At 46.9% G+C, this 16,089-nt stretch overlaps 1 protein-coding gene across 2 annotated transcripts in view; it reads left to right on the top strand.

The window, feature by feature from the left end:
- SLC24A3 (solute carrier family 24 member 3) overlaps window positions 1-16,089 on the top strand; it is a 481,089-nt gene that overhangs the window by 425,410 nt on the left and 39,590 nt on the right. For both annotated transcript variants that reach the window (XM_077872013.1, XM_077872012.1), the window contains 3 exons: window positions 4,707-4,732; window positions 11,146-11,199; window positions 15,621-15,754. In XM_077872013.1, coding sequence (XP_077728139.1) covers window positions 4,707-4,732; window positions 11,146-11,199; window positions 15,621-15,754 — 214 coding nt within the window. The remainder of the gene's footprint in view (window positions 1-4,706; window positions 4,733-11,145; window positions 11,200-15,620; window positions 15,755-16,089) is intronic.

Genomic DNA, 16,089 nt, shown 5'->3' with positions numbered 1-16,089 from the left:
CAAATCAGCTATGGCCATACACAGAGTCACTGTGTCATCACCCCTGCCACTGAGAGGAAGAAGGGCATGCTCTAAAGGCTGTTGGGGTATACCAGGAAGCTAGGTCTTCCTTGTGTTTGCTCCCAGAGCAGGAAAGTGGGTCAACCAGACAGTGGGATGCACAGAGGACCCTTTTCTGTTTCACAAGGAAAACAGCTTGGGAGTTCCTGTTATGGACCTGTGTTTGGGTTTGCATGCTGGGCAAACATTGCCTTTTTGGTTGGACAACTGTCCTCCCCTGAATCCTGAATCCATCCCCTTGTCTGTTTTCCTTCATCTCGTGGCCTGCCCCTGCATATTTATATGAGATGACCAGCTCTGCTCAAGCCCTGCCTTCAGGTCACCTTTATCTCCTAACCCCTGCAGCCCCCACCACGGTCTTGGGCCTGTTAGAGATCCTGAGGTCGAAACTCCTATTTAACCTTCAAGTGTAAACCATACTGGGGCTTAGCAGCAGCTTTCCAGTGCGTTCCACTGGATTCCTCTCCCCAGAAGGAAAGCCATGGCCTCAGCTAAGCCATCTGCACCCCTAGACCCCAGAGCCGAGGAAGTCCCGACTCCATGTGGGCACATCTCCTGAGAGAGCCTCCAACTGCCGAGTGAGAAGTTGGGGGGCAGGTGAGGGCGAGGGGTGCAGATTTCATTTCCAGCTAGGGAGGGAAGATTCTTCCAAGATTTTAGTCTCTTGAAAAAGAATGGTGGCGTTGATCTTCTCTTATGACTTTTGCTGCTTCAAATTCTACTGGTGCCAGTGACACAAGCTCTGGAAATCTTAGGTTCTTTAGTGTGGCTGATTCTGCTCCTCTGTGGTTACAGCGTGTAGTATTCCAGTCCATAGACTGCCGTGCAACTTGGGGACAGCCACCTGCTTCCCTGCTCTGAAGCCAGCCTGGCTGTCTAATGCCCACACACCTGGGCCCTTCCTGGCCTGTGATCCCCCTGTTTTTCCGTCTTGAGGATGCCACTACCTTTGCGGTTCCCTGGGATGCTCTGTCATTCAGGGATTCACCTGCCTGGTGTAAGCCTGTGTCTCTTAAGAGAATTCTAGAGCAGACACCAGGACTGAGAGCTGGTTTCCATGGTACCCAACTGTTTCTCTGAGGCTTAAAGGAAAAGAGTGGTTTGTTTGTTTTTTCAAATTAGCTCCTGTATGTTCACATTTGGCTCATCTGTGGGACACATGGAAAGCTTAAGAACGAAGCCAAAGGTAGCTTTGGATGAACCACACTGGGGTCCGAAAGCAGGTGCCCTGACCTGCCACGTGCAGCGAATCTGGGACCCAGATACCAGTCAGCACCACCTGCGTGTGGTCACTGGGGGCGGTCGCAGGGTCTGGCACCAGATGCAACCAGCCAGCACAGAGAGCTGCCTTCCCAAGCAAGACTCAGAAACCCACCTGGGATCAGGAGTCAGTTCCGAAGGCCACACAGCAGGTCCCTTGGGGTTTGAGCGGCGGCACGATTGGATGGGCCTGCCTGTCCCCGCCTGTCCCCAACTGAGAACGTGTCCTGCCTCCAGGACGTTGGCTGAAGACTCCTTTAGGAGGCCACCTGTCTTGAGGTGTTCACCCTCCTACCGGGAGGTTTAGCGGAGCCTTGCCTGGACGTGATTTGACTTGGTGCCCGGGCCCTGCCGCCTGGGCGGAGCGCTCGGGCGGAGGGCAGGACGTGAGCACCACCTAGTGGTGACCGCGTGCAAGTGGGGGCGCGAGTGCTGGTGGGAGACCAGCACCCGCAGAGATAATGCAGGGGTTTTCTACCCTCGTAATGCCGCTGTAAGGGCCGGGACAGTTGTTTCGTCCTCTTTTACCCACAGATGGGGCATGGAAATACAGAGGAACGTGCAACATTTGTCTTAAGAATAGGATATAATGGGGTGTTGTATGTTGGCAGATTGAATCTAAATTTTAAAAATGTAACATGCAAAAAAATAAAAATAAAAAAATAATATAAAATAAAATAATAAGATAAAATAAATCTGTTAGCAAAGTTACAGATCCATTCCCTGAAACCATCAGCAACAGCAAGTGAGAAAGTCACCTGTCCTTGTCCTCTTAGGACTTTTCAGACAGAGCGATTCCAAAGCCTGTCAGGGGGTCCAGTGCCATACTCCCCCATGGGAAGTTCTGTGAGCAGTGTCAATTTCCTCATTTTCCATCTTCTGAGTGGAGGATTATCAATGACTCGGCCTCATCCAGGTGCCACCACCAGGTGCCACATTCGTAACTCACCACCCACCTTCTTTCCTACCACAGACGAGCCTGTTTCCATTTAGATTTACGTAAAGACCTGACTTCTAGTTCCTTTTCTCCATTTTACCGTTCTTTTTTTTTTTTTTTTTTTGAGTTCTCTAATTTTTCCACCCAGTCCTCTTAAAGAAGTCAGATAAATCCCAGGCAGTGTAGAGTTGTTAGCCACAGGGCAGCTGAGGGCTCCTGGCTCTGACCAGTCAGTGAGGGGGTGCCACGGCATCAGTTAGTTGGAGGCTTCCAGATTACCTCCGTTTGTTAGTACTTGTAGCAAGACCATTGGTATTTCTCTGTCCTTGTTTGCCTGCCTCACCCACATTCCCACCCCCTGGCCCCAGCTGCTACCTTAGCTTCAGACTCACGATGCTCTGTCCTTAGTTGTGTATCTAGTGCAGACCCCACTATTCCCTGATTTATTGTGTCCTCTGTAAATTCCATTCTCATTTGGGGATCCTTTGATTAATTCAGCCTCTGCTGATTTTTTTCCCCATTGATATGATCCCTAAAATAACCAATCGCTAAGGACTTACTGATCTGTGCCATCACTCAGATGGCATAGAATAAGGGCTTCCTGAAAGCTGCTTTTATATTATACAGTATTGCCTGCCTTCCCTGATAGATGAAAATTAAATTGGCATTTTAATAAACTCTTTACCAGTATCTCATGCTCTCTTAAGCAGCGATGATTTGATGGCTCCAGCACACAGATACTAAATTAACTTCAATTAATAGAAATGTTTTCCAACTTAAATCATTTGTTCTGTTTCCTGATTTCTTGACAACAATTTTTTTTTAAAGCTGGTCATGGTACAGAAGGATCTGTGAGTGCCTTCCGGGGGTGGATGGCATACCTCGGGATGGTTTCCTTTATTTCTTTAATTCTCTTCCTGTTCTGGTTTGACATTTTCATCCAAATGTCAACCTGTTGAATCCCATAAGAGTCACAAAGCTGCTGAAGCCAATGTCTTTTTCAGTGTCTTGTCAGGAAGTGCAAGCTACAAATGAGCAGGCCCCCTTTCTTCTCATCTTGTCTTTGCACCTTTGGGATAATTGGACAGAGGTCCTTTCTTGTGCCTTCAGAGCTGCACCTGCTCGGCTGTGTGGTTTCCTCTGCCTCTCTCATAACTACTGGTTATTATAATCTCTGGAGACTGAAGCAATGCCCGCATCTTTTGTTGAGTTTTCCACCTCTGTGTGGGGGTGACCCGTTGCCTACAGATATTTCTGCCTGACGGTCTCCAGAGGGCCACGGAGCCTGAAAGAAAAGCGCTCTGAGGTGGTCTGAGCCAGAGCGGTCAGATCCCTTGAAAGTGGAAAGAGCCAGCAACGAAGCAAACCTCAGCTTCCACATGTTCTCAACAGCTCACCGTCTCAGCACAGAAATGGTCATGGAAAGAAGACTTAGGTCAAGAGCCAGGCCTGAGTTCTAGAACCAACTCTGCAGCTAACTGAGTATCCTCAAGAAAATTCCTCCTGTTTTCTGTGGCTCTTTTTCCAGTCTAAATCAAAGGACCAGGATTATACTACTTATCCCCCAAAGTGAGAAGTGATTTGGGCTCGGGCTTAAGTGAATTCAATACTTGCTTTGTATTCCCTTTGGACCTTAGCTGATTGGGGGTGGAAATCTCCTTTTGGCATGTGTACATCTTCCAGTTGCCCCTGACCCTTGCTAATGTCCTTGAACGGAAGGACAGGCCTGTGGTCCCGGGTATGGCAGCCCACGGTGCCCAGCTGGGATTCTCAGTTGCTCCTGTCACTGCACTGATTTTGCACCCTCTGCACGTGGCAGCAGCAGTGCTGAGTCTCTGCTTCTGGTTGGAATGCAGAGTTTCCTTTGAAAGTAAATTCTTTTAAGGAAACACGCAAAAAAATAGGTCAACCGAAAGAAAAATATTGAGTACATAGAAGTCCCGAGGGCTTGCCTAAAAGCTTCAAGGTGCTGTAGAGTGCCCAGAGACCTGCAGACGTCTTCCAGGAGGCCCCCGAGTGGCTGATGTTTGGAAACACCTGCCAGAACCGCCATCCCCTTACAGATCTAATTCGACAGCGCGTGGGGCTCTGCAAGCAGGGTAGTTGTGCTTATCTCTCCCCTCACCATTGGACAGAAGCTACAGGAAGGATGGGATGACCCAGTGCCTCTCCTCTCCATAGCAAGCCACCCCAGCCTGCCACCTCCTGCAACACCTCCTTCCTCTAACATTAGCCAGAAACGAAACCAGCATAGACGGAAGCTAACCTGCAGATTGTTCGTGTTCCAGGCCAACCCCAGTCTGATTCCCACCAAACAAGCTACATGGGTAGACAGCGTACAGTGGTCAAGTGGGTGCATGTGCATGTGTGTGTGCGTTGTGCGTGCAGACACTGCATGTATGTATGTGTGTGTGTGTCTAATTGTCCTTTTTGTTTTTATTTTTTACAGTTCATTTATGATGAACAAGTTTCCTGGTGAGTATCTTTTTTTCTCTTCCAATTTCCCCTTCTTAGTGTTGCAGAGTCAAATATATTGAAGACCAGAATCAGGATTTAGGACAGAGGGGAATGCTATGGCAGCTTGGAAAAGCTGGCACCTCTTGGGACCCCTCTGTGGACCTCAACCAAGGAATTAAATTAGCTTTCACAGAGCGGAGACCTTTTTCCGAGGGCTGGTGGGGGTAGGGGGGAGAGAACCTTCCATTCAGAATGCTGATACTTCACCCTCTTTGTCATCCAGGTTAGACTGTGACTTAGCTGTGCCTTTCTGCACTCAGCCATTTGCTGGGCCCTAGTTAGGATCTGACTAATCTTTTCAAATCATATCCAAATGCATTGGCATATTCCAAATACCATGTATGTCTCAGGAACCAGAGATGGAGGCACTTCCATTATTTTTAACCCATTAAAGTTCTGCCTGACATTCCAGATGATCTTAAACCTCTGAAAAATCAGTGATTTTTTTTTTTTGATAGTTACAAAACTTTAACCAAATTACATGGATGGGGTCATTTGCATTTAGACCAAGTATCCAAATCCCCATTTTTCAGGGTGGGTTTTGAGCAAGTCAAATGTGTTTGGAATGGAAATAGAGACTGGAGTGTTGTGCATTCTTGCTACTTCTTACCACCATGGTATTATTTAAAGCTAAGAATGAGCCTTTGACACAATGAGCTCTAGTTCTTTGCTGGAATGCCAGCTCTTTGTTTTAGAATCTCTGATTTTCAGAATTTCGGCATGGTAGAGGAATTTGCCCCATTGATGGTAAATGTTATTCACCGTGCCGAAGTATTAAGTATGCTTTTGCCGATCTCTCCTCTGTCCAGGAGGGCCAAGGAGGACATGGCTAGGAGAACTCGCTTTAAGACACAGAATCTTTATATCAACCCATAAAAAATAAGAGGGTCTGCTTGAGCTGTGACCAGCAGGTTAAAAGAGACTAAAATGTCTGGGAGCACCTCGGGTCAGAGGTCAGGGAAAACCCCTTCGTGGGATCTGCCTGGACGTGGTCATCACCAAGTGGAGTGGTGACATCCCCCCCCCCACCCCATGTCCTTTGGGATTAAGTGCAGCACAAGAAAACTTGCAAAAATATTCTCACTCAGACCGACGGCACATTTAGCACAACCACAGCTCTGCCTCAGCAAACAGTAGGTGCTTAAATGTTGCTCAGTGCTGCTGCTCTTAGCTAACAATGCTGCCATAAAGACAAGTTATGATCACAGTTGATCTCAGAAACGTTTCTGCCGTTTTGGTGCAGAAAAATCTTAAGAAAGGATATTTATGGGTGGTTTACTGTTGGTTTTTCTTGGAGAGGGCTGTCTTTTCCACACCTTCCTGGCTTTGCTGATGAAAGCAGGCCTATTTCAGTCCTTACCCTCAAAATGTCTTTTAGGTTATTTCAGATGGTATGGAGCAAGAAAGGAAGGGACCATTTTCTCTGCATTCCAAAGGTCAAATCTCCTGTAGACGTGACAAGATTCGAACCCCAGGCCTGCACTCAAGGGCTCAGATTCTGAGACTCCCACATGAATAAGGAGACTGGGTATTTTTCATACCCGGCCAACCACAAGCATTTGTTTTGCTGAAAGGATGTGTCTGGGAGCTGACTTCTCTGCTTTTCTCTTTAATGCCAGATTCTTCGACCTGTGTAGTTAGACCCAGGAATACCTTAAATAGTGAGTTCCATTCCTTGCTGTAGAACATTCCATCAGGTCCTAGTGATTTCAGGGGAGGTAACCCAATTCATTGCACATCCTCAAAAGGAAACGAATTTCAGTGGTGTTTCTTTTGAAACAAGAGTACTCTGTGGAACGAAAGGAGTCTTGTTGAGTAAAATTTGCAGGGGCAAGTGTTCCCCATCAAACACAGCTTGGATGCCTTTACCATACCTGAATCAGCATTCTAGCATTCTTTTTTTTTTTTAAGATTTCATTTATGAGAGAGAGAGAGAGAGAGAGCAAGAGAGCACGAGCAGGGAGGAAAGGGAGAAGCAGGCTCTCCATGAGCAGAGAACCTGACATAGGACTCGATCTCAGGACCCTGGATCATCACCTGAGCCAAAGGCAGATGCTTAACCGACTGAGCCCCCCAGGTGCCCCCTGAACAGCATCCTGCAGCGGGTCACAAGCAGCCAAGAAAGGGGCAGGCAGAAGGCTTTTAAATCTTTTTTTTTTTTTTTTTTTTTTATGATAGTCACACACAAAGAGAGAGAGAGGGGCAGAGACACAGGCAGAGGGAGAAGCAGGCTCCATGTACCAGGAGCCCGACGTGGGATTTGATCCCGGGTCTCCAGGATCGCACCCTGGGCCAAAGGCAGGCGCTAAACCGTTGCGCCACCCAGGGATCCCTAGAAGGCTTTTAAAACCAGAAAACCAGCTCTAGTGGATTAAAGAAACAACGGCTTTTTTTTTTTTTTTTTTTTTTTTTTACATAACAAGTACCCCAGCTATTGATGGCACAATGGCTCCGAGCTTTTCTTAGCCTCTCCCTCACAGTCTGGGAGGGCTACTGGGGTCCCAGGGACCAAGTTTGTTTTGAAGGCAAAAAGGAGGAAGCAACCGAGTCGGCCTTGACCAATGGCCAGGCAGGATAGCACTCCAACTCTTATTATTGATCCCAGGGGTGGCCCATCTTCCTTCAGATCCAGCAGTCCTTATTTGCTGTCTCAACCTCATAGGCTTCTATTAGCAAGCAAGATGCAGGGGAATATATGTTTGGTGCCTTTCAGTTAGATGACTACCCCCAAAGACATTTAAAATAGAAAACATCAGAGATCCACTGGTTAGGATGAACGTTCAGGCTGAATCCATAATGACAGCGCAGCAAGACCCAGAATATTGCCAGAAGGAATATGGACTATGTCTTCAGTGAGTCTGAAGGCCTGACAAGAAAACAAAAGGATCTAGGTTGATGTTCTTGTCTCTTTTTTTGAGCCTCTAGCTGTAACTTTGGGAGAGGTGGGTGTATAGCACCTGGGACCAGCATTCACTGTCCTGGACCACAGTTAGGAAAGCAGAGCCATGCCTTCTGGGTGAGCACAGAGAGGACCAAGAAAGAAGCCTCCCAAATAGAAAAGAACAGTCTTTGGCAAGAGAACCGGGGCCAACTGAAAGTGGTTCAAAACATAGGTTTGCGGGAAGGGAAAGACCAAACTGAGATCATGCCACAAGGCCAGGTCCTCGGAGGACAGTAGATAGGCTGTGGTCAGGAGAGGCAGATGGAGATATGTCCCTGGGGGAACAGAGGGGGACAAGAGCTGTGTGACTTTAGAGGTCTGCTGTGGACTTTCACCGCTGCTTCCTAAACACCTCCTGCGTGCCAGGCTCTGTTCTAGAACCAGATATAGAACACAAAATCAAACTCGGCCCCAAACTTGGGGCTCTCTGGGACTACAGCAGAGGCAGATGGTTGATATGTAATCATGGGGCTTTGGGAGATGCAGCAGGGCCAGGGATGGGGACCCTGAGACTTTGAAGAGCATTAAACCAAGACTAAACAGGCCCCAAAGCAGAGAGGACAGCAGGTGGCTAGTGCTGAGGCTCACAGAGCCTGGTGTATTTCATGCAGAGGAAGCACTGGGTGAGCCCCGAGTCTGGGCACCAACCAAGGAAAGCTGAAATGTTGGCAGAAGCAGGGAACCCCCATCTCACAGCACCCCCAAAACACAACAGAAGAGAACTTTACTTGAACATTGCAATGAAAGGGCTTATTTTGAGAGGAAAAAAAAACAAAGTTTAAAGGGATTAGAGGGTATACATCTACCTTTGTTTACAAAGTGCTGGACTATTTCACTGGTGTGGATCTGTTTCCTAGCGACTTCTCACTGAACCTACTAAAATGCATCCACGGTTACATGTCATCCCTTCAGATCTCGAGTATTTCTTCCTTCAAAATGAATGCTGTGAATAAACTTCATTTTTCCCAATTAACTTTATGCCACATATACACTGGTTTCAACAAGGACCATATTCAGGAGGTGTTTTGCAACTGAAAATTGATTTTAAAGGAAGTCTCAGCCTGCACAGATGAACTGAGGGCTGCTCTGCGTGGGGAGAGGGGATAGTGGGCAGCCAGGGAGGGAAGGGGAATCTGCTGTCACGGGGTCCGCTCTAAGTTTCTGGGAAACAAGAAACCAGATAGCTGAGGCAGGGGTCAGGTATGAGGAGTGGTGTCTAGTGACTGCTGGAAACAGGCACTAACAAGCAATGAAAAATAAATAAACAAGGTAATCACAGACTGGCCAGTGGATTAAAAGAGCATATGCAGGGTCATGTGATAGAAAGTGAAGGAGGAGTAGACGGGGAAGACTTCTTGGAGGAGGTGGCATTTGAGCCAGCATTTGCAGGATAAAAGGGGTCAGCCAAGGAGTGAAGGGAAGAGTATTCTTGGCAGAAGGAACAGTAAGTGCAAAGGCCCGGAGGAGAAGGAAGGAGCTTCTGGCGTGTGCAAATGAAGGGAAGCTAGTGTGACGGGACTCAGAAGGGGCATGACAATTTGAAGAAGCCAAAGAACTGGGTTTTACAGAAAGGGGACATTTTCTGTTTTTTCATCTCAAGTATGTTGGAAAGCAGTTGAAGAGCTTGAAACAGAAGAATGATATGATCCTGTAGCCTCATGGAAAACTAGGTCAGGAGTTGCAGTCTAGGTGGACCAGCAGGTAGCCACGACAAGGGCAGAAACAAACCATTCAGGAAATATTTGGACCTACGGTTCTGAGGGATGTGGGGCAGGGTAAAGATTTGGAGCTTCTAGATTGGGAGCTTGACCAGGCGTGGAGTGTGCGGTTGACTGGGACGGCAGAGCCTGAAGCCAGGAAGTAGGAATTCCGAATTCTGTTCTGACTTTGTTCTGACGTGCGTTTCGCCTCCACGTGGAGAGGCCCCTTTGAGGGTGGAGAGAAGCCCCGGTGCCAGGATGCCGGCGGGGTGTGTTCGGCCCGCAATTACAGCGGGACTAGATGACATCACCTAGGGAGGACGTGTAGGCAAAAAGAGAAGAACGTCCTGTATTTAGAGGCTCACCTGAGGAAGTGGAGGAGGCAGAGGGAAGGAGAAGAGAAGTTAGGGGGATGACAGGAGGGAAACCAGCAGTGCAAGTCTCAGAAGTCAGGACAGAGTGTGGCATGCAGGAGGGCAGGCAGTCAGCCACGCCTGGGGTCACTGGTGCCCCAGACCAGTGTGTCAGGGCACGGATGGCAGTGGATGCTAGACTCGAGGAATTTGTGAGTGACTGGGAGGTGCTGCAGGGCAGTGCATGCAGCGCTTGAGATGGTTTGCTCAGAGAAGCTGAAAAACGTGGAGGGCGAGAGATTTGCACCCCCTGATTTCTTCTCTGAGTAGTGGCAAGAGCACTTTCTATCCCAGATACATGCACACAGTTTGCATAGTTACTGAACTGATGCGCAGGAGCCCACTGTGTGGACGGACTTACTGTAACATGTAGACCCAGCCTCCTCTGACAACTGTCTCCTGCTCTCCAACACTTCACGGCCATAAACACGGCTGCAGCAAACCCCTGTGTGCAGCCTTTGTACATTTGACCACGTATTTCCCAAGGGTCCGTTTTTAGACATGCAACTTGAGAAAGAAAAAAGAAGAATCAGGAAGGGGAGACATAACCTAGAATTTCTTCATAGGCCGTTGTGCCGTAAACTTTTCTCGAAACCAGAATTACTCCCCAATTTTACAGCTAAAAGGGGAACCTAGAAATCAAATTCCCTGGTTTCGAAACTGAAAGTTACTCAAATGAAGAAAATAGAAGTATTCAAATTATCAGAAGTTCAAGGTACAGTCCAGTACCTTGATTTCATTACTTTTTTCTTTCTTTCTCTTGACTATTTCCCACTTGTCCGTTCTTATCCTTACTGCTGGTACCTTCCGTGCTCCCCCTTCCCCCTCCCTTTTCTCTCTCCTTCTCTCTCCTCTATCCCCCTGCCCCCCCATCCCTTCCCCTCCCTCTCTCTCTCTGTATGCCTTGTTACTCCTATCCAGCAATCCTTCGGTCACCCCTGTCAATTCCTCTAGTTTGCCCTTTGTAAATATATCCGAATACTGTTCGTGAATGATTAAACTGTGGACAGATTTATAAAGACAGGCCTATATTCAGCAATATTATGGGAGACTTGTACTCTCACAGAACTCTTTTGGGTGAGTGAATAACAGAAGATCCTTTTAGGTAGAGAAGGAAAAGAAAGCCCATGGAAAGCTGTGTGCAAGGTAGAAAATGTCTACGAACCAGGAAGTATTTGTGTACGTGGTCGGCACACGTACCTCCTCCTTGCCCTGCTTGCCTGCCCTTCACATCCCGTGGATTTTTAGAAATAGTCTGGTGTGTTGCACATCTGCCTGTGGTGACTTTCTTAACTAGCCGTTCTTGGTTTTACGCAGGTGGGAGTCTTTAGTCCTCGTGCTGATGTATCTCATCTATATTGTCATCATGAAGTAAGTAAAATGCCTTGTTGGTTTTCTTTTCCAAAACTCTTTCCTACATTGAACACCACGAGATAATGTGGAAAGAGGAACGGGGGCAGGGTAGGTTTTCGGTGCAGATGATCATAGACTCATTGGTTCCCTCCGCAACCTGCTGTGAATCACTGTGGCTCTGATTAGTCAATAGCAAAGCCCCTTCCAACCCACATGTGATGCAAGCTGTGTTTAATTTGAGACATCTCTCTAAATCCTGTACCCTCTTTAATACCTGGCAACTGAGCTTTTGGCTGTTTTCACTCTCTTTCATAACAAGAAAGGAGGTAAAACTCACTAAGTTATGCTTCTATATAGGGTGACGAAGATGGGACCAGAGCTAATTAAGAGGTGTCTAAAACCAAGGATGGAATCTCTACAGACTTCCATTATTCGTATCATATTCATCATCCACCACTATGTAACAAATGACCCCAAAATGCAATGTTTTAAAACTACGAGCATGAGTTATCTTCTTACAGCTTCCAAGTTAGGCATCCAGGAGCACTTAGCCAGAGAGTTCTAGCTCAGGGTCTTCCTCAAGATTGTACTTAAGAGGTTGGTCAAGGTGGCTGTCATCTACTTAACTGGGGCTGCAAAATGAGCCACTTGTCCTGTTGGTGAGCTGATGCTGGCAGTTGGCTGAAGCCCTAAGTTCCTCAGCAAATGGGCCTCTCCTTAGGTTGGTTGAGTGTCTCCACAGCACGGAAGCAGGTGAGCCAAGAGAGAGAGAGAGCAAGAAGGACCCTCAGTACCTTTTATAATCTGGTCTCACAAGTCACAAATCATCATTTCTGCCATATTCTTTTTTTTAAGATTTTATTTATTTATTCATGAGAGACACACAGAGAGAGAGAGAGGCAGAGACACAGGCAGAGGGAGAAGCAGGCTGCATGCAAGGAGCCCGATATGGGACTTGATCCCGGGACATGACCCTGGGACTCCAGAATCACACCCTAGGCCAAAGGCAGGCGCTGAACTGCTGAGCCACCCAGGCGTCCCATTTCTGACATATTCTGTTTATTAGAAGTAAGTCTAGCCCATTATCAAGGGATCTGCTTAACTATTTGGAGGGAGAAATGTCAAAGAATTTGCTGGTATATTTTAAAACCACCACTTCATATGTTCTTTTCCCCCCTGAAGTATGGGGAGCTTACTATTTGTATCAAGAGTTATATTGTTGGTGTTTCCCACACTCTAAGGCAAAATGTAAGCACCATGCCTGGGAACCTGCTGGTTCATCTTTGTACCAAGTACCATTGAGGTGAAGAGCTCATAAATAATGCAGAGACATTTCATGCTGCAGCTGCTGGACCCCATGGGAACTGTTCCTTTCATTCTAAATTAACCCATCCTTTGCCCAGCATTTGTGACTCCCTTCTCAGGGGGCAAGAAAGTACAATGTGATCAGAAATTGCCAATTTGGACATGTCAGGTAGTGGTCTGGAATGTGACATATCAGATTGTCTTTGCTGTTAAAGTCTGACAAAAACTAATTCTGGCCACTAAGACCTGAGACACTGAGAGACCTGTCTTGAGAAATCAGTGTGGCCATTGGCAAACATTACCTGGACAGTAAAGGTAGGAGCTGGCCTATGTGACATCCATGGTGGGCTATAAGCAGTCTGCCGCCAGTCCACCCAATATGGCATCCAGCTCTCACCTCAGGAGCTATCCAGTGGTCAGTGTTCACACCTGATATCTGGGTCTTGTTATTGGAAGAGGGTATTTCTGAAGTACTAGTGTGGGGTTACAATGGGAAAACTGATGAAGAAATCACGTTATTTACCCCTAACATCTTCCATTTAAAAATACCCATTGATGGGCTCCCATGAAAACCAGAATTGGCTCAAAGGCCTTTCAGAGTTTCTAGATTCCAAAGGGAAAACCTTTGAAGGCATCTTGCTCCCCTTTGTCTCAAATAGCAAAACCATTAAGGGAACCAGTGCCATATGGGGAGGTCTCAACAATACACACATCGTCTTTCAGTGTGTTTTAAATTTGATTATTTCACCCTTTTTTTTTTTGTTTTTTGTTTTTTACTTTTTGAAGCCCTGAATTTGCATTCCCAAAGAGTCAAGAGTCCTTTTCTTCTGCTTTGAAAAGGTGAATCAATTATTCCAGAAGAATTGACAGAGTGTCTGCTATTATGCCCAACATTGATCTTCGGTTTTGAATCTGAATTTAGATGATAGCATGTCCCATAGTGCATTCACTGAAGGTTTCACAGAATAAGGAGGGCTTACACAAGAACTGGTCTAAAGAGAAGGAAAGTTGAGGTACTTTGCTAGTGTGCATCTAGTGACCACTGCACCCCTCTATCAGGCCATTATAAAACCCAGGGGTTGCTGGCAGGACGTGTGGACATTAAGATAACACAGTGAACAATTTCTTTCCTCTCCCCCAAGCTATGCCCAGTGTGAAAGCTAATGAGGTGTGTTTCTGCTGATGCCTCAACTTTACCAGCCTTCCAGCTGTTCAAACCAGCAGGATACAAATAAAACAGGGAATGGCAGCTACTGTGCTCACAGAATTTTCTGCATACATTCTGGTCCCAAGTTCTAAATTGAAATCTCTGCTCTTTAGCCATCCCTGTCCTCAATCAGAGGCTTTAATCATGGGGTTTTATAAAATCTGATTTATAAAATTGCATGCTCCACAATAAAATAGCTTCAGGGTGCAAGCACAAAATTGAAAACATTCAATTAAAAAATTTAAAACTGAATAGCAGCAGTTAAAAACAGCATATATTAGAGTTGTCAGCTGCCTCCTGGGTGGATGACTTTAAACATTCTGTCTGAAGGTCAAAAGAGCAATGTCAGTTTGGCCAAGTAGATGGAAATCTTAAGGGAGCATGAGGCATACCTGGCCTTGGTGAGGATTGATTTCTGTACATCTGGGTCTCTTCTTTGGGATTTGGTCCCCAGGTGGTCCCCAGACCACCATTCTGGTGGTTGAGGTCAAGAGATTCACATTCAGCCCTGCCTGGTCACAGCTTCACACTCCACCACTTGCTAGCAGTAAGACCTGGGCCAAGTAATTTAGCCATTTTGAATCTCTGTTTCCTCTCTTACAAAACAGGGTTCATAACACCTCCAGCAAAGGTTGTTTGTAAGCATGAAATGTGACAGTATAGTTGAGTCATTAGCCAATATCTGATTTCAAGAAAGTTCATATAATAATACCTTGTTATCCAAATCCAAATAGATGTGTAACACGCAGTTGTGCTTTCAAAGCAAAGCCCTGTGCAAGTTGGTATCTCTGTGGGGAAATGGATTCTGAGTCAAGATGACAGAAATACTGCCTCTCCCCCATAGCTCTATCAGTGGGCAAGACATTCTTTAGTCTAGAAAGTGGGGAGACCTTTTAATTAAGAATTTGAATATTTTCTCTTTTTTTAAGATTTTATTTATTTATTCATGAGAAACACAAAGAGAGAGAGAGAGAGAGGCAGAGACACAGGCAGAGGGAGAAGCAGGCTCCATGAAGGGAGCCCAACATGGGACTCGATCCCGGGGTCTCCAGGATCATGTCCTGGGCTGAAGGCAGCGCTAAACCGCTGGGCCACCAAGGCTGCCCCAGAATTTGAATATTTTCAAAAGCCAACATATCAGTATGACAACCTCCCATGCTCGTCCATCAGCCCTAATAGCCACAGCCCACACCGTTTCCTTCCCTCCACATGATATGAAGCCCCAGACAGCATCCCAATTCATCTATAAAACTCTCAGTCTACATCTCTAAAAGGACTCACCTTTCACATAACACCACACATTATCGCACTCCAAATTAATCATAGCCCAGAATGGTCTCTGAAAGCCAACAGCCCACCGAACCTGGAATTATGGCCCAACACTTAAACAGAGATTCATAGGACCCCAACCTCTGATCTTAGAAAGCCAAGCACCGACAGACCCAGAGTGCCAGCCAGCCTGTAGCACACAGACTGTGATGCACTGGGTAGCAGCATGGATGTAATGCCTGCTCCTTCTCCCACCCAGCACATCCCTGACAGCAAAGGTCCTGGAGACGTGGCCGAGAGAAGGGAGACCTTGCCCATCCTGCTAAGTCTCATCACGGCCCTTCCATGCATGGACTTCAAGCAAGGGAACTCAATCCCAGGGTTTCTCTGCTCACCTAGAAAAGTTGCAAAGAAGGCAGTGTGTCTCTACTTACTTATGTGCTGTTGGTTTTATTTTCACTTAACATAAATCAGAAACTAGGACAGACTGCATTTTTCTGTGGGGAAATGGGAGGACAGGATAATAATAATTATAACTTGAGGCACAGAGTCCCCCACAGTGTTCCTAAACTGAGAGCCACAGGGCACAGTGGGTGAGGGCTAGGAGATGGGGGAACAGCAAACACTGATGGACTCTTCTGCTCATTACTTTGTTCAGATATAACGCTTGCATCCATCAGTGCTTCGAAAGGAGGACGAAAGGCACTGGGAACATGGTCAACGGTTTGGCCAACAATGCTGAAATTGACGACAGCAGTAATTGTGATGCGACTGTGGTGCTACTCAAGAAAGGTAAACTCAGACAGCCTGGGTCCCAGGAGGGAGCTCCGGGAGGCTGCCTGGCACCCACTGTCACGGCCACCCCTGGGGTGCTGAGGCTGGCTTGGTGGGATGCCACCTGCCCCAGAGGAGACCGAAGGAGAGGAGCTCACGGGCCTCCCAGTCTCCCTTTGGCAACATCCTGGGGCAGTCATACCTGGTGATGAGCCGCCTGGGAAAGCTTTGTGGAAGTTCTTGGGCAAAACATTTGCTGGCAGTGACACGGGGCAATTAGGACATGATGGTATAGGAGAAAAGACCAGGGATCTTGAGGTATTGACTCTGTCACATTTTGGCTGTGTGACCAT

Source organism: Canis aureus, chromosome 26 (genome assembly GCF_053574225.1).
Source record: "Canis aureus isolate CA01 chromosome 26, VMU_Caureus_v.1.0, whole genome shotgun sequence".
In the NCBI taxonomy this organism is placed as follows: Eukaryota; Metazoa; Chordata; class Mammalia; order Carnivora; family Canidae; genus Canis; species Canis aureus.
This window is presented reverse-complemented; position numbering and strand designations above follow the sequence as displayed.